The sequence below is a fragment of the Notechis scutatus genome, chromosome 12 (assembly GCF_049901735.1).
Source record: "Notechis scutatus isolate UNSWTSFEM ecotype Mainland chromosome 12, rNotScu1.2, whole genome shotgun sequence".
Classification (NCBI taxonomy): domain Eukaryota; kingdom Metazoa; phylum Chordata; class Lepidosauria; order Squamata; family Elapidae; genus Notechis; species Notechis scutatus.
This window is the reverse complement of record NC_142020.1, coordinates 10,113,044-10,137,699: the sequence shown is the minus strand read 5'-3', so window position 1 is coordinate 10,137,699 and position 24,656 is coordinate 10,113,044. Positions and strand designations below refer to the sequence as shown.

At 40.8% G+C, this 24,656-nt stretch overlaps 1 protein-coding gene across 10 annotated transcripts; it reads right to left on the bottom strand.

Annotated features, from left to right (window-relative positions):
* Positions 1-630: 630 nt before the first annotated feature.
* TBC1D24 (TBC1 domain family member 24) lies at positions 631-23,273 on the bottom strand. 10 transcript variants are annotated; one of them, XM_087973258.1, is made up of 9 exons: positions 23,158-23,273; positions 21,058-21,148; positions 10,685-11,726; positions 8,419-8,436; positions 6,438-6,596; positions 5,262-5,325; positions 4,442-4,537; positions 4,118-4,352; positions 631-2,160 (listed from the first exon to the last, which is right to left on the bottom strand). In XM_087973258.1, the coding sequence occupies exons 3-9, from the start codon at positions 11,647-11,649 to the stop codon at positions 2,006-2,008; spliced, it is 1,692 nt and encodes a 563-aa protein (XP_087829384.1). In that variant the 5' UTR covers positions 11,650-11,726; positions 21,058-21,148; positions 23,158-23,273; the 3' UTR covers positions 631-2,005. The 10 variants fall into 10 exon arrangements, with proteins under 10 accessions (XP_087829384.1, XP_087829389.1, XP_087829385.1 ...); XM_087973263.1 differs by lacking the exon at positions 8,419-8,436; XM_087973259.1 differs by lacking the exon at positions 21,058-21,148 and having other exon boundaries at positions 23,158-23,248.
* Between the last annotated feature and the right edge of the window lie 1,383 nt (positions 23,274-24,656).

Genomic DNA, 24,656 nt, shown 5'->3' with positions numbered 1-24,656 from the left:
AGATGGTCAAGTTTTGAAGGCGAAAGAGGGCTTTATGCCCCAACGGCAGATAAAACGGTAGAACCATCTTCTAAGAGAAGGGAAACTCTGATTTCAAACCTCCACTGCCTAGTGGCTATATCTGTTATTGGAAAAGGCTTCAGGAGTCAACCCTGAGGCAAAATCCGGAGCTGGAGTCCCAGAAGCAGTTTGTGACTGTGTACAATCACGTTCTGGTAACTCCTGTGATGCACCTGGAACTAATCGTATCAGCTCTGCCGTTCCATTCCAGTGATGTGGAGAGGGGGGATCTGCTGCTTGGGTAACAGTTTATCCTCCATATTAAATTACCCAGGCCTCATGCTCTGGAGGGGACACTCCAGCTTTGCATACAGCATTGAAACAACACGGGATGTGGCAGTTACCAGTTTCATAACACGATACCACAATCTCTTGAGGCTGAAGGATGCCAATTCAATTCAAGCCAATGAAAGATGCTTAAGAATCAAGCCATGGTGTTAAGGGAGATTTGCCCGCACCCGAATCTCAGGATCTCAGCACCTGAACAACCTTGTTTCCCTAAGGAGCAACCTTAGATGCAGGAAAAACTCCAACAGCAGGCCCCAAGAATTATGAAGCTGGTTTGAAAAATGAAGTCATATTCACTTTATTTGTATACAATAAAATCAACTGGATTTCCGGACAGACACGGAGTCACACACTTTATACAGATTTAGGCCAGGACAACTGGACAAAGAGGAGATATAAATTATGAAGTGGGGAAAGGTATGGGGCCGAGAAAGTCACAAATGTCTCTGGAGGGGGAAAAAAAAAAAAAGAACCCCACCATCAGAAGTAAAATCTGCACTCACACGTATTCAGTACACCTATCTTGAAAATCCAAGATGCACAGCACCAAAATGAATATAAAAAAGAGGCAATCGTGTTACTGAAAAAAATTGCAGGCCTGGAGAACTCAACCAGTCCTAATTAATGGAGAAATTAGAGAAATGGTTGGTTTATATACCGATCAACTGTTTCGGGTTGGATGGCTAATACTGCTTCGGAAATACTGTTACTCTTAAGCACAAATGCAGAGGGCTAGTCTAGAAAAGGATGAAGTCATAGTTCTGGTTGCTGAGGATATTTTTGTGCACAATGTATATTGCATTGGATTTCAGTGGCCTGAAGCTGTTACAATAAAATAAGTATATTACTGATATGCGGTGCCAGGAATGTAAACAGAAAAATATGAGGAGGGTTGGAGGTCCCTTTAACATCTACAGATCAGTGTGTCACTGCAGAATGAAAATTAAGATTCCTGAAAGGTATTTTCCCACATATTGGAATTATGCAGTTAGCAGTCGGGAGAGCAGCCAGGTACAACAGGCTCAAAGCAGGGGTTAAATAGATTTAAGGAAGAAAGTCCCTGAAAATAATAGGTTGAATCTGAAGGTGCTTGTGTGCTATGCAATAAAATCTCTTCATCTACTGTAGCTCTGTGAGGGAATCCCAAGATGGATGTAATACGCAGAGGGTGAGAATGAGGGAAAACTGAAAGAAATCAGCAACATAATCCATTGATTTTTGGAGGGAAGCTCACAGTTATAAGAAATGACACTTGTTGGTTGAATCAGCTGCTAGTCCATCTCTGTCAACATCTGGAAAAAAAAACACCCAATGACATCTGAATGCCTCTAGTGGATGGCAATGTTGACAGAGTTATGGATCAACTGAGGGGGGGATGTTAAGATCTCTCCCTTCCCACCAAAAATATCAGGGTGTGCATCAAACTCAACAGAGCAGAAAGAGGCTAATCATTTAGACTACACAGAATTACGTACAAAAACACGGTGACTAAACAACTAGGCCCCAGATTTAGCCGAGATCTCCCAATTTAGCTTTTTACAAAGAAGGTTAATTCTGGGGGGCCTTCCAAGGATAGCTTGGTTCCTGCAACTGGAAATGGGCACGGAAACTTGAGAAATACTTCATGGGCTAGTCAATGTTGAAGGAGGCAAACTTCTCAGCTGCTCATTGTGTCCTTGAACCCCCAAACTTCCATGATAGCTATCTGGAAATTTTCGGAGCACAACGGTTGATTGTTGAAAGTATTGCAATGACCCGTCCTTCCGTGATTCAAGTCTCCATCAAGATAGAGGGCTTGGCCATCGCCACCACCTGCAAAGAAGATAATTTTGGAATGTGTCTACATCTTGGTGCTATCTCACAATATGGTTGTTGTAATTACCACAGGTAATCCTTGACTTATAGTATAGCAGTAGCAATAGCACTTTGACTTATATACCGCTTCACAGCCATCTCTATGTGGTTTACAGCCTCTTGCCCCCAACAATCTGGGTCCTCAATTTACCAACCTCGGAAGAATGGAAGGCTGAGTCAACCTTAAGCCTGCTGGGATTTGAACTGCCAAACTTCAGTCAGCTGGCAGTCAGCAGAAGTAGCCTGCAGTACTGCACTCTAACCACTGGCCACCACGGTATATCTGTTACAGAATCAGAATTTCAGTCATAAGTCATGACAGACACAAGTTGAGGCACCCACATGATTGGCCCCAATTTTATAACATTTTTGCGCCAATCATTAAGCAAATGCCATGGCCATTAAGCAAAGACAACGGTCATTAAGCAAACTGAGTAGTTATTAAATCAATTCCTGTATTCCAGTTGGATTTTTTTTTTGCTAGAAACTGTCTGAAGAGCTAGAAATCTGCAAAATGTTGTACGTTACAGTCACATGACTGCAGAAGACTGCAATCAGCTGTAAAGGTTAACGCTGGTTGCCAAGCACACTAAATGCAGTCATATGATCGTGGTGTGTATGTGCATGCACAATTGTTGGAACTCTGGAATCAGATTGTTAAGTAGCTTTTTTGGGGGGCGGGGAGGGTTGTTCCATTGTAACTTTGAACAGTTGCTAAATTGACTGGTCATTAAGCAAAGACTACCTGTATTTTTGTAGACAGAAGAGAAACACTCGTGTCTTCATATATTTCAAATACCTGCCTCTAGTTCTTTTAACCAGGCTGCTTTGGAATTAAAATACTATGACTGTCCCGATCAATAAAGGAGACTATTTGTAGCTCGGGGTTGAAATGAAGGGTACTTGATGCTTTCTGAGCACCACTGACCCTGATGATGTTACCCAGTTTGGGTAATGAAAGGTCTGCAAAAAAAAAACCCACCAAGCTCAGAGAGCACCAAGGACCCTTCATGACTATCAAAATCCAACATGTGCAAAATAATACTCGAGGAATATGGTGTCCATTGAATCTCAATTTACATATTTCATCTAATTGGCATCCTTGGCATAGTTACATCATTGTGACTATGCAGTGGCGCAGTGGCTAGAGTGCAGTACTGCAGGCTATTTCTGCTGACCGCCGGCTGCCTGCAATTTGGCAGTTCAAATCTCACCAGGCTCAAGGTTGATTCAGCCGTCTATCCTTCCGAGGTTGGTAAAATGAGGAGCCAGATTGTTGGGGGCCAGAGGCTGACTCTGTAAACCTCTTAGAGAGGGCTGTGAAGCACTGTGGAGTGGTATATAAGTCTATTGCTATCTATCTATCTATAGCTATCTATCTCTATCTCTATCTAAGAGCCGTGGTGGTGTAGTGGTAAGAATGCAGTATTGCAGGCTAACTCTGCCAGCAGTTCGATTCTCACTGGCTCAAGGTTGACTCAGCCTTCCATCTTTCCGAAGGTGGGCAAAATGAGGACCCAAATTTTTTAGCTTACTCTCTAAACCACTTAGAGAGGGCTGTAAAGTACTGTGAAGCGATACATAAGTCTAAGTGCCATTCTTATTTTACACATGAATCACTCCATGCCAATGATGTAAAATTTAGTGTTGCTTGCTAGACCTTCAACATTAGCTAGCTGCCTTTCAAAACCATTAGCCCAGCGGGTATAACATTTTTAGAATACGGTAATCGCAGCATTTTGCGTATTCATTACCACTCTGACCCACATTTCCAGATAATTTTGGCTGTTCACAAATAAAAAGTGTTAAAGCAGCCTCAGCAAGTGCTAACGGAGAGCATGGAAGATAAGACTCATTTCTCTCTGTAAGCACAAAAAAGCCGTTTTTGAGAGGAAGCGGAAAACCGGAGACCTACCTATGATGATGCAATCAGTGCTACCGGCCATAAACATGGACGCTGCTTTGGAAGGCAGGTTGAAGTGCCGGGCTGAAAGGAAAGGGGAAAGGCGACTGGAAGGATCCAGGGGGAGATCGGTTGAGGAGGGGGAGTCAGAAACGGCCGAAGAATTGTTTTCTTGTTCAGAGCCAGTCATGGCGAGTTCTGGGTGTTTGATTATAACCCACTCGTACCGTTCCACTTCAGGCACCAGCTGGAAGAGGGCAGGAGATTAAATTGAAAAGCGAATGTGTTTAAGCCAGAACTGAAGACCTCTGGAAGAAAGTCACAATGGTTTCTTACCCTGAATACAAAACATTCTCCTGTCCCAAAGAAACTTAGCTTGCCTCCTCCTCGTTTGCGATCATGCCAATCGGTTGACAAATAAGCCCCGCAGACCTAGGAGAGGGAGCACAGAAAATAGACACTGCCTTAGGGAGCGGATCTCTTCAGAATGTCAATATAATTGTGGTGGGATATTGTCTGGATTCCCAGCAGGGAGGGGCTGCTTTCCAGAGGGTAAAGAATCAGCAGAGCTTGGAACGCCTGATAGGCAGGAAGAGAACAAGGACGGACCCTCCTTAGCAGCTCACAAAGTAGAGCTACAGTGATACAGATAATTGCTTTAGTCTGGCAAGATTCTGTCTGGAGGTGAAGAACAATACAGGAAACTACTTTTAAGTAATGCTGCCTTCTTGGGCCTGACAATAGCTGCTGTTTCAGTTGTCATCTTCTCAACTCTGGCAGATTAAAAGCCAAGTGTGTTGAATATCTGAGTGTGCCTTCAATGAACTTTGGGTGGTAAATGCAACAAACAGGAGCATCAAACAAGTCAAGGGGACTTTCGTTGAAAAGAAAGAGACAACAGAAATTTCTGCTTTTTTTTAAGGGGAAGAAAATCTTAAGAAAGGGGTCTTCAAACTGGACAGCGTTAAGACTTGTGGACTACAACTCCCAGAATTCCTCCTCCAGTCATGTTAGCTCAGGAATTCTGGGAGTTGAAGTCCACAAGTCTTAAACTTGCCAAGTTTGAAGACCTTTGTCTTAAGACATTGCTTTGTTCAAGCTTTTGAAATTCATCAAGGGAGCCTCTAACCAGGCTGTTCTTTATCCTCTCACTTACCTCTTGCATAGTTGTTTTAATCAAAAGGAGAGTTGGTTCATGCCCTTCACAATGTGAGTAAAACCTAATGTACAATAGGTATAAAAATATGTCTTTATGAAACATTAATCCAACTTCTACTTAAACATTAATTTACCTTCTACTAATTGAATACATTCCCCTAGGATCTGGCAGAGTCACAAACATTGACATATAGCATATTTATGAAGGAGGGATAGTATATATATATATATATATGTGAAGACACTAGCCTTCCACTTGGAAGGTTGAGAGTTCAATCCTAGGTAGCGGCAGATGTTTCTCTCCTAGGGTGCAAAGAAAAAATATCTGCTGTGAACTCCACATAGGCGTCAGGAAGGGCATCTGGCCAGGAAATGCTCAGCTCCATCCAGTTGCCCTGATTTTACCCCAAATTAAGGGATCTCAGGGTCGTAAAAGGGAGTTTTATATATAGCTCTATCTATCTATCTATCTATCTATCTATCTATCTATCTATCTATCTATCTATATCTGGGATAAAAATATTGTTAATGCAGTGCAACATTGTTTGAACCTTCAGATAAGTTTAATCCAATAAGAACTAAAAAGCTCTATCCATCAAAACAAGCATTGTACTTGACGTGAGAGTACATAAACAATTAATCAAGCTGCAGTAATTTTACACCTATTTATATAGGTATCATAAATAGAATGCAGGATGAAAATCATTCTTTGCTTAACTTTATAGCTTTTAAAGGCACGAAAGAGGTGATAACAGTTTTGACAACCCTCATCTTATTCTTAATCAAAGTTCACAAGCTAGTAGATTCAAAGAGAGACAGAAACCGTCCGAAGATACTTGGTGAGCTTCAGAGTTGAGAAGAGATATGGCTCTCCACAATCCTAACCCAACTTTTTGAAAGCATCCTGTTGGCAAGTTGGTAGGACCAAGCTGAAAATACACCTGTATGGCTGCTAAAGATCTACACCAGGGGTCCTCAAACTTGGCAACTTTAAGACTTGTGGACTTCAACTCCTAGAATTCTAGGAGTTGAAGTCCACAAGTCTTAAAGTTGCCAAGTTTGGAGGCCTCTGGTCTACACTGACTTGATGGCACACCGTCAATGCAGGGATATCAGTTAATTTTTTCCTACTACAAATCCTTTAAAAAACAACAACGATGGAGTTAATTACTACCTGTTTAGGCTGCAGCCATGCTCTGAGGTGGTAAACAGCAGTAGAGGTTGGCAAAGGGCAAAGCGCTCGGGAATCCATGACCAGATGTCTCTCATCTTCTTCACATCGACAATTTCAGACTTGAAGTTCTCGGCATGAACAGCCAGGTGGACATTCTGCCTGGGGAACAACAAACAAAACAAGTTAAGAAAAGGCAACTGGCTTAAATCAATTCTACCTCTTTCAAGTCTTAAATGGGAAGAGAATTATTACTAAAAGATAATAGCAGTAGCACTAGCACTTAGATGTATATAGCAATAGAACTCAGGCTTATATACTGGTTCACAGTGCGTTACAACCCTCTCTAAATGGTTTACAGAGTCAGCCTCTTGTCTCCAATAATCTGGCTCCTCAATTTACCGACCTCGGAAGGACGGAAGGCTGAGTCAACCTTGAGCCTGGTGAGATTCGAACTGCCAAATTGCAGGCAGCCGGCAGTCAGCAGAAGTAGCCTGCAGTACTGCATTGTAACCACTGTGCCACCATGGCTCACCAAGGCTGAGTCGACCTTGAGCCAGTCAGGATCGAACTGCTCGCAGTGAGCATTGAGTTAGCCTGCAATACTGCATTCTAATCACTGCACCACCACGGCTCTTGCCTAAAAAGCTTTGCTTACCCTTTTATTACATTGGAAGCCACTCAAAGTCGCTGTAACAGTGAGATGGGTGACATATATAATTTAAATAGGTCAATTGGCAACCAACAGTATCTTTGCCACAGGAGCTCTAATATTGTGGGGAAGAAAAGGTTAAAAGAAATCGCAAATGTCTTGGTGACAATGAGAAATGTGAGACCAACACATAAAGAAGACGACCAGGGCACAGAATTATACGTAAGCCAGGAACAAGTCCACATAGCCATTTCTTTCTTGCAGCCAAGCTAGATTAAATGCAGTTTAGGCCAGGCAAAATGCAGGGATTGCGCAATGAAATTTTATGCCGAGTAAGTTTTGAGTATGTTATTCTACATGCCAAGATGATTTGAAATGCAAGAAAACTGTTAAATACAATTTTGTTTTGTCCTCCACTTTAACATGGGTATGCCTATGTAGTACGGCCCTTGGGAAAATGTCCATAATTATATTAACACAATTCATGGTACCAATGAAGGAGAATATTTATAGCTCAGGGTTGAAATGCAAGGTCCTTGGTGCTCTCTCTGAGCCAGGTTGTTTTCTTGCAGATGTTTCATTACCCAACTTGGTAATAATCCTCATTATTTGTTGATTTATGAGTTATGACCTATTATTTGCTGTTTATGTGTACACTGTGAGCTTATGCACCAGAGCCAAATTCCTTGTGTGTCCGATCACACTTGGCCAATACAAGAATATCCTCCCCTCCCCTCTCTTCTAAAAAGGCATACGATTTTGGGAGCCACAGCTTATTTCATCAAATGACAAATCAGCTCAAGTAAGCCGCAGCTCATGAAAGCTTTATAATAATGAAGAGAAACAAAGCTTGCCTAGAATACGAACATGACTTGCCCAATATTTGAGGGGCTGCCACAGAGAGGAGAGGGGTCAAGCTATTTTCCAAAGCATCCAAAGGCCAGACAATGAATAATAGATAGAAATTGAACAAGGAGAGATTCAACCTAGAAATAAGGAGAAACTTTCTGACAGTAAGAAGAATCAACCCATGGAACAGAAGTTGCCTTCAGACATTGTGGGAGCTTCATCCCTGGAAGCTTTCAAGAAGAGACCGGACTGCCATTATCAGAAATAGTGTAGGGTCTCCTGCTTAGACTAGGTGACCTACAAGGCCCCTTCCATCTCTGTTATTAATTTGACAGAAGCAAGTAAAGACAGCCTTGCATTTTACTGCACTGCCACCAACTCACATAAGCTTATTGCTACCATTGTCTTAGTGTAGCCACAGCCATTTGGAAGCCGAATCAAATTAGAGTAGCGGAGCATGAAGATTCAAATGTTCAAACCTACCTTTTGGGAGATGTACTGCTGCAAAGCAATGCAGCAGATACGGAATTGACAGAAAAGAAGGCATGAGAAGGGAGATAAAAAAAAGGAGAAATCAAGAAAAGATCAGCAGTTTCATATATCCCCATCAAGTGCATGGAAAAAGCCTACAGAGAAATACAGAATAAGATTTGAGCAGACCAACAGTTAAATTTCTTTCTTTCTTTCTTTCTTTCTTTCTTTCTTTCTTTCTTTCTTTCTTTCTTTCTTTCTTTCTTTCTTTCTTTCTTTCTTTCTTCTCTCTCTCTCTCCCTCCCTCCCTCCCTCCCTCCCTCCCTCCCTCCCCCTTCCTTCCTTAAGTCAGTTCTTAATTCCTTCAATGGTTTTTAAATTTTCTAGGCCACATTTCTTTTATAGGAATTTCCCTCACTCTGATTTCTAGTTCATTTATCTATGGAGATTCTCAGTCCTCCAGGTCAAAAGGCAACTGGACTTAGTTTTTCCTTGAAGATGTTTCACTTCTTATCTAAGAAGCTTCTTCTTCAGAACTTGAAGAAAAACAAAGAAAGCCCAGTTCTTTTTTTTTTTTTTTTTGAAGAAAGGATCTTTGGTTTAATTCATTTATTTTAATTTACTTTTCCTGACTCGAGTTCATTTGTCCATTCAACAAATCCTTTTCATCTTTGTTTTCCCCAAATACAGGGATTTTAAAAAGCATCATCAATACATATAGCAGATTATGCCTTATGATTTCAGGAGCAAGATACCGAAGGATCCATTAGAAAGGAGTCTTAAAAGTCATTTTTAGATTCTTATCACTGCTAAGCGAATCTGAATGTGTGAATACAGCGAAGGTGTTATTAAACCAAAGACTCTGTTAAAAGTTCATTCTGGCATCAATTTTCACAAGCTCTTTTTCTTTTTTTTAAACCAGAAGCAGGGGATATATTAACTGGAGGTTGCTGAGCGATAAGGTTTGTGGGAAACTGAATGCAAAAGCTACAGGAATAGAGTTATATAGCTATAGAAATGATGCCCTTTATGAGCATGAAATATCAATTACTGATTTTGCTGCTAAATTATTTGAAGCTTTTCTATTTTGGGGTCAGGCAGCAGCTGGGAAACCATTTTTTTCACTGAAGTTTCTGTTTCAAATCCCTAAAAAGTGATCACATAAAAGGGCAAAACTATTCTTCCAAGTTCTAGAAATGCAACATGATTTAAGTTATCAGAAAGCAGATTTTACTAGGAAAGATCTTGCAGCACTGAGGAAATGTTTTAAGAGGAATTCCCACTGGGATCTCCTTCACTAGATAACCACTTGTCAGGAATGGTTTAAATTTGGATTCCAATGCTGAAGAAAAAGGTAGACGCAAGAGCTCCTTCAAACTAAATGGGATGGAACATTAACTTTTTTTCCTCAAGGTTATACAAAAAATTGCCATATCTCGTCAACTACTGGTTTTGGCCACAATTTTAGCAATATACGGAATATTGATCCAGCCCCCCCCCCAAAATATAAGGATTAAGAGGCGTTAATACTGGCCCATGCTTAATTTGAGGAATTTTTTTAATCCTCACACTTGTGGGCTTTAATGCCTTACACGCTTGCTATCGTGATTTGAAAATGCTGTCCAGTTGATCCAGAGGTCGCCATTTTGCCCCTGAAGAAATATTCTGGAAAAATAACCTAATATTTTCTGGGTAACGTGACAAATTACAGAAAAAAACAGTCTGCTGAGGTTGTTCTCTTTGATTCAATTAAACTTAGAGGTATGATAAATATACTGTGAGCTTATGTGCCGGAGACAAATTCCTTGTGTGTCCAATCACACTTGGCCAATAGAAATTCTATTCTATTCTATTCTATTCTATTCTATTCTATTCTATTCTATTCTATTCTATTCTATTCTATTCTATTCTCTATTTCTATTCTACTTCTACTCACTATTCTATTCTATTCTATTCTTTCTATTCTATTCTATTCTATTCTATTCTATTCTATTCTATCCTATCCTATCCTAATTATTCCTATTATTCCTACTCTACTCTACTCGACTCTATACAGCCTACTATACTCTACTCCTAAAACTTTATGCTTTGTCAGGTTTCCAAAAACTGACTTTTTCACATATACACATATACTGTATAGATTATCTATATTTTCACAATGGTTGAAACTGAGCACAGATACGCTTGATTTTATAATAGCATTTATTCCCCACAATGCAAGAATGTAGTCCCTAGATTTTAAAAAAAGCTTTTAGGGAAGATGCTGAAGGGCCCCTACCTTTTCTGCTTCACCGTTATGCCTTTCTGCTGCAGGGCCTTCTCGTTGGCCATTTGCAGAAGCTGAATCTCTTTCCGCGAGAAGAGACGGATGGCGAAAGCTTTCTCCAGCAGTCTCTCGGGAGAGACCCACTTCGCGATGTCCCTCACGAATGCTCGGATGTCCTGCTGTACGTTTTCCGACTCCTGGGTCTGCCCAACTCTGAACTTGTGGAAGAATTTGAGGAGAGCCAAGGCAACCCGGTAGAGCACCTTGTAACCTTCCACCAGGAACACATCGAAGACGCGGGCGAGGTAAACGAGGGGCAGCTCCCCGAAGAGCCACCGGTGCCAATCCGAGTAGACTTCCAGCACGTCTTTGGAGATGGCCACCATAAGTTTATGAGCTGCCTGGCAGTACTTATTAGCCAGGTCCCCGAATGTCATGCAAGACGACTCGAAAGCCAAGAAGGTCTGATCGATGAAGTGCTTAGAGGGGTCGTTGCAGGCCAGGATGCGGCAAACTTTCTCAAAGCACTCGGCCTCATCCCTGCTGTAGTGAAGGAGGAGGGCCACCACGGAAGGCAGAGCCGGGCAGAATGAGATGTCTGGGAACTGGTTCCCAATGCAAGAGATAATCTTCCTGATGGCGCCAATGCCTTCCGCGTTCAGGCAGTATGTGGGGACCAAGCTATTATCTACGAATTCTGGAAGGGGAAGCGTGTTGCTGTTTCTCTTGCCAACAATTTTCACCACAATGTCTTGGTAGACGTGGGCATCGGGGGTCACCGTGCGGCAAGGGATAGAGCTGATCAATTTGTCATATACTTTGGCTCTTAAAGAGTGGCTCTTGGCCCAGTGACCTTGGCGAGCCAGTTGTTTCAGCATTTCAGTGTGAAATTCGGTGCCGGTCAGTTCCTTCTCATCTTCGGCCTGGATGGTAGCATCCATCTTATCCCAATCTATAAACCTACTGTATTCACCCATGGTTGCCAAGGCAGTCTTAAAGACACGACATCAGCAATTTCTTTTTAAGTAGTCCCTTGGAAAGTTTACCCTGCCTCCTGCAATAGAACAAAAGGTTATTTAAATTTGGAAGTGTCAGGTTGCCTTTTTGTGGCTAATTGTATAGGAGGGCACATTACTGGATGGAAACAGTCCTTTTTTTTTTTTAAATGGAATTATGTAGGCAACGGCTTATATTTAATGTACACAACTAATTAGCGCATAATCCAATACTTTCTCTCAAGGATGACTTGAGAAGCTAAGAAACAATTTCTGAATGCATTAAGTGGCTACAGAATAAATATGGAAGATTATAAATGGCAGTCCATTGTCATCTGACACATAATAGCAATAGCATTTAAGACTTATATACCGCTTTACAGTGCTTTGCAGCCCTATCTAAGCGGTTTTACAGAGTCAGCCTCTTGCTCCCAACAATCTGGGTCCTCATTTTACCCACCTTGGAAGGACAGAAGGCTGAGTCAACCTGAAGCCTGGTGAGATTCGAACTGCCAAATTGCAGGCAGTCAGCAGAAGTAGCCTGCAGTACTGCCCTCTAACCACTTCGTCACTGAGGCTCTTATTACTTAACAAAAGTTTAAGATATTGTTTTCAGATAATAGAGATAGAACTTTCTAGAAGACCACACACTCCTGGGTCTTCTACATGGCTTTGTAATTGCAAACTCACACCTAATAAAGGATCTCAACCATTATAATCTAATAATAATGAACAGTAATTTATAGCACTTTAAATTGATCAATCAAAAGCTACAGGACTCTCTTTTTTGCAAAAGCGCACATAAAAGACCACTCAACATACCATTTTAAAGTCTCCCACGGTATTTCTCAACCTGAGCAACTTCTAGATATGCAGCTCTGATTTCCCAAAATTTCTCCAATAACTATGCTGGTTGGGGAATTCTCAGAGTAGTTGGAGTCCCCTTATTTTGAAGTTTTGCAGGCTGAGGAACATTGATTTAGGAACTCACTTTTGACATTGGTTTGATTAAACTGGCCAGCCTAACCATCTTATATTCCCTAATTGAAAAACTATACCGCCCAAATCCCCAACCATGATAAATTCTTGTTGCTTTAGAGCAGGGGTGTCAAACTCAAATTCATCGGGGGCCGCATCAGCAGTTTGGTCCCCATCAAAGGGCCGGTTGTATCTGTAGGTCTATGTGTCCACTCTTTATTATCATAAATTAATGTCAGACGAGGTCTGCTGGATTTGGCCCGGCCTTGTGTTTGACACCCTGCTTTAGAAATGAATGTTTTTTTCTTTTGTACTAATTAGTACAAACAATTACAATTCCACTAATAGTTTCTCTGTATTTCTTATTGTAAGTCACCTTTTGCTCTTTTATCTATGAGCCATTTTTTTTAAAAAAATTATAGTCTCAAACATTCTGGAAAAAAAAAAGATCAATACAATATGTGACTAGAGGAGGATTTGAGCCCCTACCCAAACAGTAGATTTATACAATGTACAGGCTTCTGCAACGGAGTTCCTTAGTCTCTTAATCTGAACTCAGTTCTTGGAATTGTGCTTTGTGCTTGGGACAGAAGTGGAAGCAGGCTGAAGGGAAGAGATAAAGCTGTTGTTGCTACTCAAATGTCTGACTTTGCAACTCAAACACGTGACCCAATGGTTCGCGGCAAAGCCATTGGGTTCAAGGGTTGCATTTTCTTGCAGTTCAGCAGTGACAATCAAGAAGAAATGCCAAGCAAGCGTTTATAGAAAGCTGGATACTAATTTCACGTTATGCAACATATGACTAATACAGGCAACTGATGGTATTTTTCCAGAAGAGCAGGCTGAGTTAAACGTGTCATTAGTTTGGAGTCATTGCGTTGCTACAAGAGACCCAAGTCCAGCCCCTCCCCCCTGGTGAATTCCATTGATCCTTGTCTAGTGCCAATTTATTTGTGCATTTAAGCTTTGTGCGTTTAAACTTTCATTTCCTATCCCAGTAAGCATGGCGTTATTAGCCATAACAACACCAGCAATAAGCTTGCATAGCTTCTATTAATTATCTGATTAACCCATCACCTTAAAGATATCATTGGTAGACCAAGAAAATGGATTATTTGTCACAGTCTTGTATCACGGCTGCTAATATGAGCTGCTACAAGAAAGTTTTTAGCTGCACAGATTAATTAACAAAACTACAATGCTGGAAGATCTCTTATCAATTTGGAGAAGTCTGGTAGATGACAGTTACAGATAAAGGGGAAAGAGGCCTGCAAACACAATGCTGTATCCCCTACCCTATAACTGAATAGCAGTTCTTGTTTAGGAATACAAGGTCATTATGGCCCACTTAAAACTGACACGTGTGTGTTCCACAGTGTTTTCTAACCACAGATTAAATGGGAGCTATACAAATATAGTCTATTATACAAACAGACTCCAGCTAAATTAGCTTTTTGTTCATTGTGTTCATTGAATTTTATAGCTTTCGACAGCAAAACTGCCAAGTATTTCAGTATTTTAACAAATAAAGTATTTCTTCCATAGAGAAAGATTATACCGTGCTTAAAGATACAATTATTAAAACAACTTTGCTGGAAAGAGGATGACATGAACCTAGATGTTAGTAAACTATCATTTTAATTTATCCATGTTATTTATTTATTTATTTTCAGCCCATTTTTATATATTTGACAGGTGATGGATAGGAGACCAAGGCTTATGGAACTGGTACATGCTTGAGACCAATTCTACCATTGCAACCGGTCCCCACACTTATGACCATTGCAACATTCCCACAGCTACGTTATCAAAATTCAAGCCCTTTGGCAACTGGCATGAAAGTTGCATTGTTCAGAGATAAGGAGATTGCTATTTGCGATTTTCCTAGTCAGCTTCCAACAAAGTCAATTAGGAAGCCAGATTTGCTTAATGATTATGTAATTCATTTAATAACTGTAATGACCATGAAGGTTGTAAAATCAGCCCTGACTACTTAACAATTAGAAATTCAGATGCCAGTTATGGTCATAAATTGAGAACTAGAAATAATAACCTATAACTAGGTTATAATAATCTATAGCTTGAAAATGGAAACAACGGCAGTCTAATAAACCTTTTTTAAATCATATAATTATGAAACCCAAACATTAGCCTCTTTCTTACCCACGCTAAAAATGATCAAATGAATCTATAAACTTGAATCCTTATAATCCCCTTGAAATTACATTTTCTCAGCTATTAAATTGAATTCAACTGAAAAATTTAGCAACTATTAAATTTAGCATTCAACTGAAAATTACATTTTCTCAGCTATTAAATATAGCATTCAACTGAGACTAACCAGATTTGGTTAAAAATCAGTAGTACCAATGTTTGTTTTTTCTTTCTTTCTAGAGAAGAAAAAAAAAACCTTTTAAGCATCTTGCTTGCTGAATGGTTATAAAAAAATTAAAGAACTTGCAACTAACCAAAGTTAGTTGTAGAATGTAGAATGTAGCCAGGATGACCGAATATCTAATTCTCAGATTAAAAATCTAAGAAAACAAATTTGGGGGTGTCTAGAAATTTAAAAACTTACTTTTATGAATGTGAAACTTTAAGCTGTAGTTGAAATTGCTGCATACGAGTTTATTTTAAATGCTTTTGGTATCAATGTAGCCCTTTCTTCTCTCTCAATGGCTTTTCAACCCAAAGTCATGAGAAAAATGATAGCTTAATTGGTTACTCGTGGTTAAAATGTTCAATTATAATCTCCTTAATTTCTTGAAAAAAATCTGGAAGAAAATATCTATGCTGATGCTTTGCAGCACATAGGTAGTAATGTTTACTGCCTGAAGGCATAATTACTTTTAGGAAGCACCAATTAAAACACTATAAAAATGATAAACAAGGGCAGTTTTATTTTGTTTATTTAACCTGTAGGAGATTGGCCATTTCAAGTTTACAATTTGGAGCATTTGAACTTAGCATTGCATGATGAGGAAAAAAAACATCTATATAAATAGGTGTTTAACATCTAATCTTTTGTGTTTATGCAACACCAGCTCTGTAACTATGATAGTTTAGTTTGTTTGAAGTATCAACAACCAGTCCAGATGACTAGAGATAGCAACAATCATTTTAGATTGTTCATGTTTTGAGATATATCTTACCTTTACTACCGGTACTTATAACGCTCATGCTAAAAAGCATAAATCCGTTCCATTTCTAATATGACCATTCTATTATCAAATTTATATGATGGAAAGGGATTACAATGCTCTATTCTGGAGGATGCTAAACTAATCAGAGTGCAAGGCAGGAAAACCCCCAAAAGGCAACCCTTTGTGTGCAATGCATTGTTACACACTTTCATTCTGTAGTTCTTTTTTTTAAACTAATTTTACTGAATTTTCACCTTTAAAAACAAATTCTATATACATTTTTGCAGTTTTTTGTGACATCAGTTAGTCCATTCTCCTGTACATACATACATACATACATACACTATTTACAATTTAAACTTTTAAGTTATCTTTTCTTTCTGTTGTCTAACCAGACATACCATTTTCCCCAGACCGTATAGTAGTTCTAATAAATTTGGTGGATGGACAACAGCTATGAGTGCACTGCCTGAAAGACCCCCAAATATGAGATTAATTAGTGATCATGCAGGAAAAAATCTATTTCTGCACTGGTTTAAAGTTGACATTAATGGGACATAACCAACTGAGCAGCTGTTGTGCAAACTGGCAGATAATCAACGTGGGATCCGAAGCACGGGCAGGTAACTAACTGGTTGCTGATGCGGGTAGGCAGGTAGGCACTCTGATTATGCTCAGGGGCGCTCTTGTCTTGCAAGGAACCATGGGACAAGGAGGGGGAATAATGAGGAGGGGGCCTGAAAAAGGAACCCAGGTCCCCCCGGCAGCACCTTGCTCCCTCCATCCTCAAGCCAAGCCCTACTTCTTTCAGCAACCCCCTTCCCCGCTACCTTTCCTGCGTGAAAAGGCAGCCCCTTACCTTCGCCTCGCCTCCTCTGTCCGCAAGAAGCCCACGTGCATGCGCCTTGCCCGCCCTTTTCTTTACCTCCCTCCCGGAGCGCGCTTCCGCCTCACCTGTAGACTCCGCGCTCCAGGTAACCAGGCGCGAAACCCACCTGGACAGCCAGCGCAGGCGCAGTTGACAGTCTCCGATTTCGCCCCTCTACTTTGGTCCGCGCAGGCGCTTCCTGTACTTATTCTCCGGGTTTCTGGCGCGCACGCGTAGTGAGGATTACAAAGCCGGTGCTTTTTTTTTTTTTGGAGGGGGGGGGAAAGGAAGGGTGCTGTCACGCGCATGCGTACTGGCGCTCCCTCGCATCTTCCTTGAAGGAGGATGGAAGTGCAAAATGACTTTTTTAAAAATTCTAGGACGCGAGGGCTAGAATTAACCAGAATTAATTAATTAATTAGAATTAATTAATCAATTAAGGAGTGCTAGCTAATCATCCTGTGAACGGATCACTGTCAAGAATCAGGAAAGTCTAAAAGAGAAGAATATGAGGGATCATAACGTGGGAAAAGCAGAAACTTCAAGCTGTATCTCCTGCAAATTTTCTGTTTCCAGGTGAAGGATCGGAAACATTTGCAGGAAAGGAATAAGGAAAGGGGAAAAAAAGAGAGCAAGGAGAAGGAGGGAAAGGAAGAAGAAAAGGAAGGAAGGAAAAAAAGGAAGAAAAAAGAAGGAAAGTAAGAAAAGAGGAAGGAAGGGAGAAGGAAGGAAAAGGAAGGAAGGAAATGAGAAGAAAAGAAGGGAAGGAGAAAGAAAGAAGGAAAGAAAAGAAAGAAAAGAGGAAAAAAAGAAAAAAGGAAGAGAGGAAGGGAAAGAAAGAAGAGAAGGAAGGAAGGACTAAAGAAGGAAAGAAAAGAATGAAAGAAGGAAGGAAGGAGGATTTTGTGAGAACAAGGAAGGAAGGAAAGAAGGACGATTTTGTGAAAGGAAGGAAAGAAGGGCCAGGCTATAGCCCTCCATCCTTTCCATCCTCAGGCCTTTCTGGGATGTGGAAGAGAGGCCTGGATTAGTATGAAAGGAAATATACATCTGGAAGTTTCTTCACTTACCGTAATTGGACAATTATTCATACTGAGCCATGGTGGCATAGTGATTAGGATGCAGTACTGCAGGCTACTTCTGCTGGCTGCCTGCAATTTGGCAGTACGAATCTGACCAGGCTAAAGGTTTGACTCAGTCTTCCATCCTTCTGAGGTCGGTAAAATGACCCAGATTGTTGGGGGCAATACACTGACTCTCTAAACCGCTTAGAGAGGGCTGGAAAGCATGGTGAAGCGGTATACAAGTCTAAGTGCTATTGCTATTTTCCTTCCTTCCTTCCTTCCTTCCTTCCTTCCTTCCTTCCTTCCTTCCTTCCTTCCTTCCTTCCTTCCTTCCTTCCTTCCTTCCTTCCTTCCCTTCCTTCCTTCCTTCCTTCCTTCCTTCCTTGGTGACGCAGTAGTTAGAATGCAGTATTGCAGGCTAATTCTGCCCGCTGTCAGCAGTTCGATCCTGACTAGCTCAAGGTTGACTCAGCCTTCCATCCTTCCGAGGTGGGTAAAATGAGGACCCGGATTGTTGGGGGCAATAGGCTGACTCTGTAAAACCGCTCAGAGAGGGCTGTAAAAGCACTGTGAAGCGGCATATAAGTCTAAGAGTGCTATTGCTACTGCACTTGCTGGAAACAGCCTTACTGGAAGCTGGCCAAAGCCAACCGTTGAATATGTGGGATGCCCTACCCATCGCTTTCCCAGTCATGTAGGGAGCTGGAGGGGAGGACAGCCCTCTGGAGGAAAAGAAAAGGTTCTGCAGAAAACTTAAGAGAATTTTCATTCCAGATGTTGAAGTGATGGTAATTGTAATCAGGGGGGTGGCAGTAATGATAAGGGCGATTTGTGAGGTTGCAATCTGTTGAGTTACAATCGAGGGCACAAGCTATACTTATACAGGCAGTCCTTGACTTTCAACAGTTCATTTAATGACCGGTTACAACGGCACTGAAAAAAGTGACTTAGGACCATTTTTCACACTTACGACCATTGTAGTACTAAATGAGGACTGTAAATCGAGGACTGTATATGGAAAGAAGAAGAAAAAGATGCAAATTTATGCCTGTTTTTTTCTGGTCGTTAGAAAACTCGGGCAAGGCCTGCCTGGAGTTTCACCTGCCAAGAAAACAAAACCCTTTTCCTAAAAAAAAAAATAACTCACATTTCACCAAAAAAAGACACCTTAACTTTTTTGGCAGTGTTATCTGAATCGCCCAGCTGTAGGCAAGATGTTGGGAAGCAGCAGCAGCTGGAATTGGTATTCCCCCTTTCTCTGATTTTTCCCTCCCTCCCCCCATCCACCTCCTCATCTTTCCCATAGGGCTGCAGCTTATCTCGCTGACATTTATTCATCAGTGTGAGTTTTGCACTCGCCTCCAAAGGAAATTCCTGCCTCTCCTGAAATCCCCCCAACCTCCCTATACCTTTGCACCTGAAACAGTCTCTGTCACCTGGTTCCTTAAGTGCTCTCTTTTATTTTGAAACTCTTTATAGAGGAACCGCAAAGAGGATGCTAAAATCTGCCCAGAGTAGGGAAAGCACGATAAAAGCCCCCGGGGAAATATATTTGATCTCCAGCTGTGGAACACTTGGGAATTCTTCTTCTTCTTAAAGCAAAGGGGTTTCCACTGAATGAGATTGGGTTTTTCATTCCAGCTCTCTCACGTTTCAAATTGCAATCCTCCTATGGATTTTTCTGCAGTTTTCATTACTGGTAGGCTTCGACTTATAATAGTTCACTTAGTGACCATTCAAAGTTACAACAGTACTGAAAAAAGGGACTTATGACCGTTTTTTTTCACCCTTACGATCTTTGCAGCATCTTTGCAGTGATCAAAATCCAGGCCTTTGGCAACTGACTCATATTTATGATGGCTGCTGTGTCCCAGGGTCATGTGATCTCCTTTTGCGACCTTCTGACCAGCAAAGCCAATGGGGGAAGCCAGGTTCACAGCCGTGTTACTAACTTAACAACTCTGGCAAGAACAGTTGCAAAATGGGGAAAAAGTCTCACTTAGCAACATAAATTTGTGGCTCAATTGTGGTCGTAAATTGAGAACTACCTGTCTGACTCCATCCATCCATCCATCCATCCATCCATCCATCCGTTCTGACCCAGGCTTTCTAAACTGTAATTACGCACACGCTTATTTTAAAAACAAGACTTATTTTATTGCAACGCTGGGAATTGTTTTCATTCCCAGTCAGTAATGAATCTCAAACAGTCCCCCGAGATAAGCACCCACTTTTCTTTTCTGTGAAGTGCTGCCAATAACAGAAGTATCAAATGAACTAGGAAAAACAACCGAAGTACAAAGAGAATGAATCCGAACCAAACGAATGACTTTGCTTCCTGCAAAGGTTTCACCATCTTTGCCTGACCTTCATACCTTATGGGAGGGGCAATCACCTCCAAGCCTTACTCCCAAGTCCCTTTTGTCTCAGCTGCTCTCGCCTTCTAGCAGCTCTGTGCACACACGCACTGGGGACAGGCTCCCCTTGTTCCTCTGCCTCACTGCTGCCAGACTCCGAAGGCTCCAGAGTCAGCACCCCACTCCCAGATGATCCTGGCCCCATCTCTGCATCGGATACAGGACCCTCGTCTGAGTCCTTTCCAGACTCCTGGACTGGTCCCCTTTCTTACTCACTGTCCGACTCCGCTGCCCGTCTGCACAGGCTGCTGGCGAACCACAACACCATCCAATATCTATCATCGACCTGTTATCTATCTGGTATTTTGTATATCACCCCGAATAAAACAAAAATGGAATACCACCTTGGTTAATTGCACGTTTATTACTATGTTTCTTTGCAATCTTTAAAGTTCATAGACTGGCTTTGGGCAGATTAAGAACAATAAACTTGTAATTGCACCGTGAACAATACACCCTAAAGTGTATACTTATTTCATTACTGGAGCCCTCCACACCTTGCTATAATAAACCATTTTACTTAAACATTAAACAAAGAGAAAATTGGAGGAATGGATCCTCTTCTACAAAGTAACTTTTATACCTGATTTTCTTTCCTTTACTGTTCCTAGTTGCCTTTTCTCAAATCAACAGCAGAGGGCAATCTTCCCTTTCTTAAATCTCACAAATGATATTTTTTTTTTGCCCAATATCCAAATATTGTTTTGGTTGATAAAAGCCAAAGCAACAGTTTAAAAGGATGCCCCTTAAATGCCTATTTTAAAATAGGAAACATACTTAGAACTACAGTGCCCAAAGCCAAGAATAAAAAACAGACCAGTATCTTGATCTACTTTTTGAACTTCAGAAATCAGTATACTTTCTGGGAAAATGATTGTTTTGCCATGGTTAACCTAAACAATGGGACATTAGCTACCTACCTGAGAGGCTATGTTCATACATCATGTTATGTTTGGTTATCTTATATATCATGTTCAGCAAATCCAGGCTGGTTAGGTATATTGTGTGAATCTAGAAAATAGATGAGTATAATTTAATCAGGAGCTGTGTGAAAATTCACCCTTCCCCTCTCACTACTAATTTTAGTTCATATGCTAATTTCTGTCTGGATAGATTCTAAGTAGGGGGAGAAAATGAACATATATTCTGCTAGTTGAAATATGTATAATTTCTTGGTTTACCATCCTGGATCAAAGGCGAGATTGAGCAAGATATAAAACCACCATAATCTATCTATCTATCTATCTATCTATCTATCTATCTATCTATCTATCTATCTATCTATCTATCTATCTATCTATCTATCTAATCTCTGTCAACTATCTTATCTATAAAGCTTCCATTTCAGTAAAAGTGATTCTGGGCAACACAAAACAATCATATAAAATTATAACACCAAAGTCATTATAAAAACAATCATGATAAATTCAAAGACATTTGGGAGTTGGTTCACCAGTTTTAAAATTGTTGAGGTCGAGGACATTGAATTAGAAGAACACAGAAAAGAAAAAAGCAAGATATCAAGAAAAATATAAAGACACAAAATAGTACAATTGTGCACCAATGATCAACATGTAATTGCTAAAATGTATATAAACATTTGTTAAAATCTGAAACAGGAAAAACATGTTAAAGAATGTATGATAAAGTGGACTAAGATGGTTTTTCAAATAATTCTTGATATGCTTTTTTTGCTGAGATCCAAAGATGTGTTTTCGGGTACAAGCTGCACATGCTGTATATCTATTGATAGAAGCATCACTTATCATAGTTTGACATGTAGGCTAGTTAAAGGAAAATGGCCCATCGAATCAGTATCACCTCATGGTAGCTGCATGGAGTGTTCTTGTAACCGAAATGGTGCACCATTGCATACTGGATTCTTTAAAAAAAAACAAAAACCCACAACTTTCCAGCATAGTCCAAACTTATCGGATTACCTTGTGGTCTCTCATCCCATTGCTAACCGTGCCTCACTCTCTTACCCTTTGGGAATCATTCAAGGTTAGGAAGCTCCTGCCCCCTGCTGTAGCGAAAAACCAGGTCAAGCTCAGCTCCTGATGATCCATGGACATCTGTGTGCAGATTTCTTGGCAATGATAAAGAAATCATTTGCCCTTCTGGATATATGTTTTCAGCTCTTCATCTACAACGCTGGGTTTCTGCTTGGTCTCTGATCCAAAGAGAAATCTGCTTTGCTTTTTTTAGGATCAGCTACAGTCTACTACCATATTTACTCTGGTTCTTTATCTCCTTCTTCCAGCCACTTTTAAATTGGCCAACCATTGTTTTGAATCGCCAAAGTGGGCCTGTTTCTTGTTGCTCCACATCCCTCTACCACACTGCAGCCGTTGGCAGCCAGAATAACCACAAATATAGTTCCTAACCAGTGTGGCCCAATTTGATGTGGAACAAAAAGAGGCATCAAGCATGAACAATTGGGGGCCCTGGTCTCTCTCAGCAACTATCAGAGTTGTTGGAGAGAGAGAGAGAGAGAAGGTGGATGGGTGCCAGAGAACAACATCTGGTTGGAAAAAACCATCAGGGTATGGAAAACATGCAATGTGGATTCTCTTGGCTTTTGCACAGAAAGGGAGACAAGGCAGGCATTTGGCTGTGGCAGACACCGTGGTTTTATGGTGACTGCGGAGAAGGCTATCTCTATTTAGGGTTCTGTTTCAACTAAGCCTAGGGCAACGTAGAGGCAAATCTCTCTAACATGCATGGACTTCAACTCCCAGAATCCCTCAGCCAGCATATCCAGTAGTAATAGGCACCTTAGCTGAAATCCCCAAACAGGTGGAGCACCATTGGCATTGATTAAAAAAAACAACAAGAAATCACCACCGGTCAATTGCAAAAGGCAGCCTTACTTGAAACAGCTTACATCCTGTGTTGATACTTTTAATATTGTCAAGCAACAACTGCCTATTGCAGGTCTTCGAGAGGTGGATAAAAACTGCCAAACCCAGACTAAATTGTATGACAGTGTGACAACAACAACAACAAATATGACTTACCTGTGTCCAAAAAGTTGTGGGAATATAAAGTGAAAAAAGCTGTCGACAATGAGAGGGTGAAGATCTTGTGGGACAGATCGTCATTTGGAACACACAACACGCCAGATATCACAGTCATTGAAAACAAGCATGCAATTTATTGATATAAATAAATTGTACCAAATAAATCTTGTACCAAATAAATTGTACCAAATAAATAAATCTCCTGTACCAGGAGACGCCAGAGTCGAAGAAAAGGAACTGGAAAAGATCAGGAAATGTCGCAACCTGGCCATTGAAACTACGCGATTATGGATGAAACACGTAACACTGATACCCATTGTCATTGGGGCGCTTGGACCATGCCCAAGAATTTTACAAAACACATCAAGAAATTGCAGCTTCCTGCCATAACACCAGTGGAACTGCAAAAAACTGCGCTACTTGGAACATCGTATATTTTAAGAAGATACTTGGTTGATACCTAGGACGCTGGCAACAACCCGTATCATCCATCAGCACCAGTCAACGATATTTGTGATACATTTTTAAATGTTCAGTTGACTTGAGTTTCATGTTTAATGAACAAAAGATAACAACAATATCAATAACCAATTAAAAAAATCTACTGTGAATGGGAAAATAATTCCCAGCTTCACAGTTGATCGGTTTCAATTATTTGATGAAGTTAATATGGACAACCAAGTGATCATTAATCAGGCCAATTAAGGGGCACAGAGAGAATGAGATAACATTCTGATAAAGCCTATTATCTGGATTTTTCAAAATATGGATTCTATACGATTCCCCCCTGAAGGAATGACCTTTGCAATGATCAGAACACAGATTAATCCGTATCTTTCACAACAAAGAGGTACAGTGGAGAACTTTTGCCCTGGCTGATTTTACCTTTGTTTTGCAAGTAAAATTCTCCCTTTTACTCACACCTTCTTCCTGGCTGCACAGTCCCAGTCCCAGGGCAGGTCATGGCAAAATTTAATTATCTTTGATAAATTTTTGGCATAGTAACTCCAATAAAATTTCAAGCAGTTCAGCGCTCTGTATGGGAACGGCAAGAAAAAAATGAATTGTTGTATTGTCCTGTTTGATGCCACTGCCAGGGCAGGCTTGCCGAGCCACCTGCCTCTGCTTGCTCTCCTCCTAGGTCATGTCAGGGATGGGACAGGTTTGACACAAAGAGGTTTTCTGAGTAGGTGACCAACCAGAACAACTCACGAAGATGCAAACTAAAGCAGGACAATGTAAGGGGGAAAAAGTATTCTGGAAAGCAAAATGTTAACAGCTGGTAAGACGGCTGCTTTTGAGGAACTGGACTCCTAGATCAGACTAAACATTTTGTGTGACATTTTTTACCTTCAAAAAGCAACAAGTAGGGGAAGAGTACGGGATGGTAGACTTCCATGGTTCCTCACTGCTTGCATTTAAGACATACATTGAGAGCTTTTATACCAGAGACAAATTCCTTGTGTGTCTAATCACACTTGACCAACCAACTTCTC

What these genes read in the sequence shown, in the direction of transcription:
- TBC1D24 (XM_087973258.1), bottom strand. Translation starts at nt 11,649, where the DNA reads ATGGGTGAATACAGTAGGTTTATAGATTGGGATAAGATGGATGCTACC. An exon ending in TTAAAACAACTATGCAAGAG is followed by an intron (nt 4,538 to 5,261) that starts GTAAGTGAGAGG and finishes TCCCTCTCCTAG; the next exon opens with GTCTGCGGGGCTTATTTGTC. An exon ending in CACTGATTGCATCATCATAG is followed by an intron (nt 2,161 to 4,117) that starts GTAGGTCTCCGG and finishes TCTTCTTTGCAG; the next exon opens with GTGGTGGCGATGGCCAAGCC.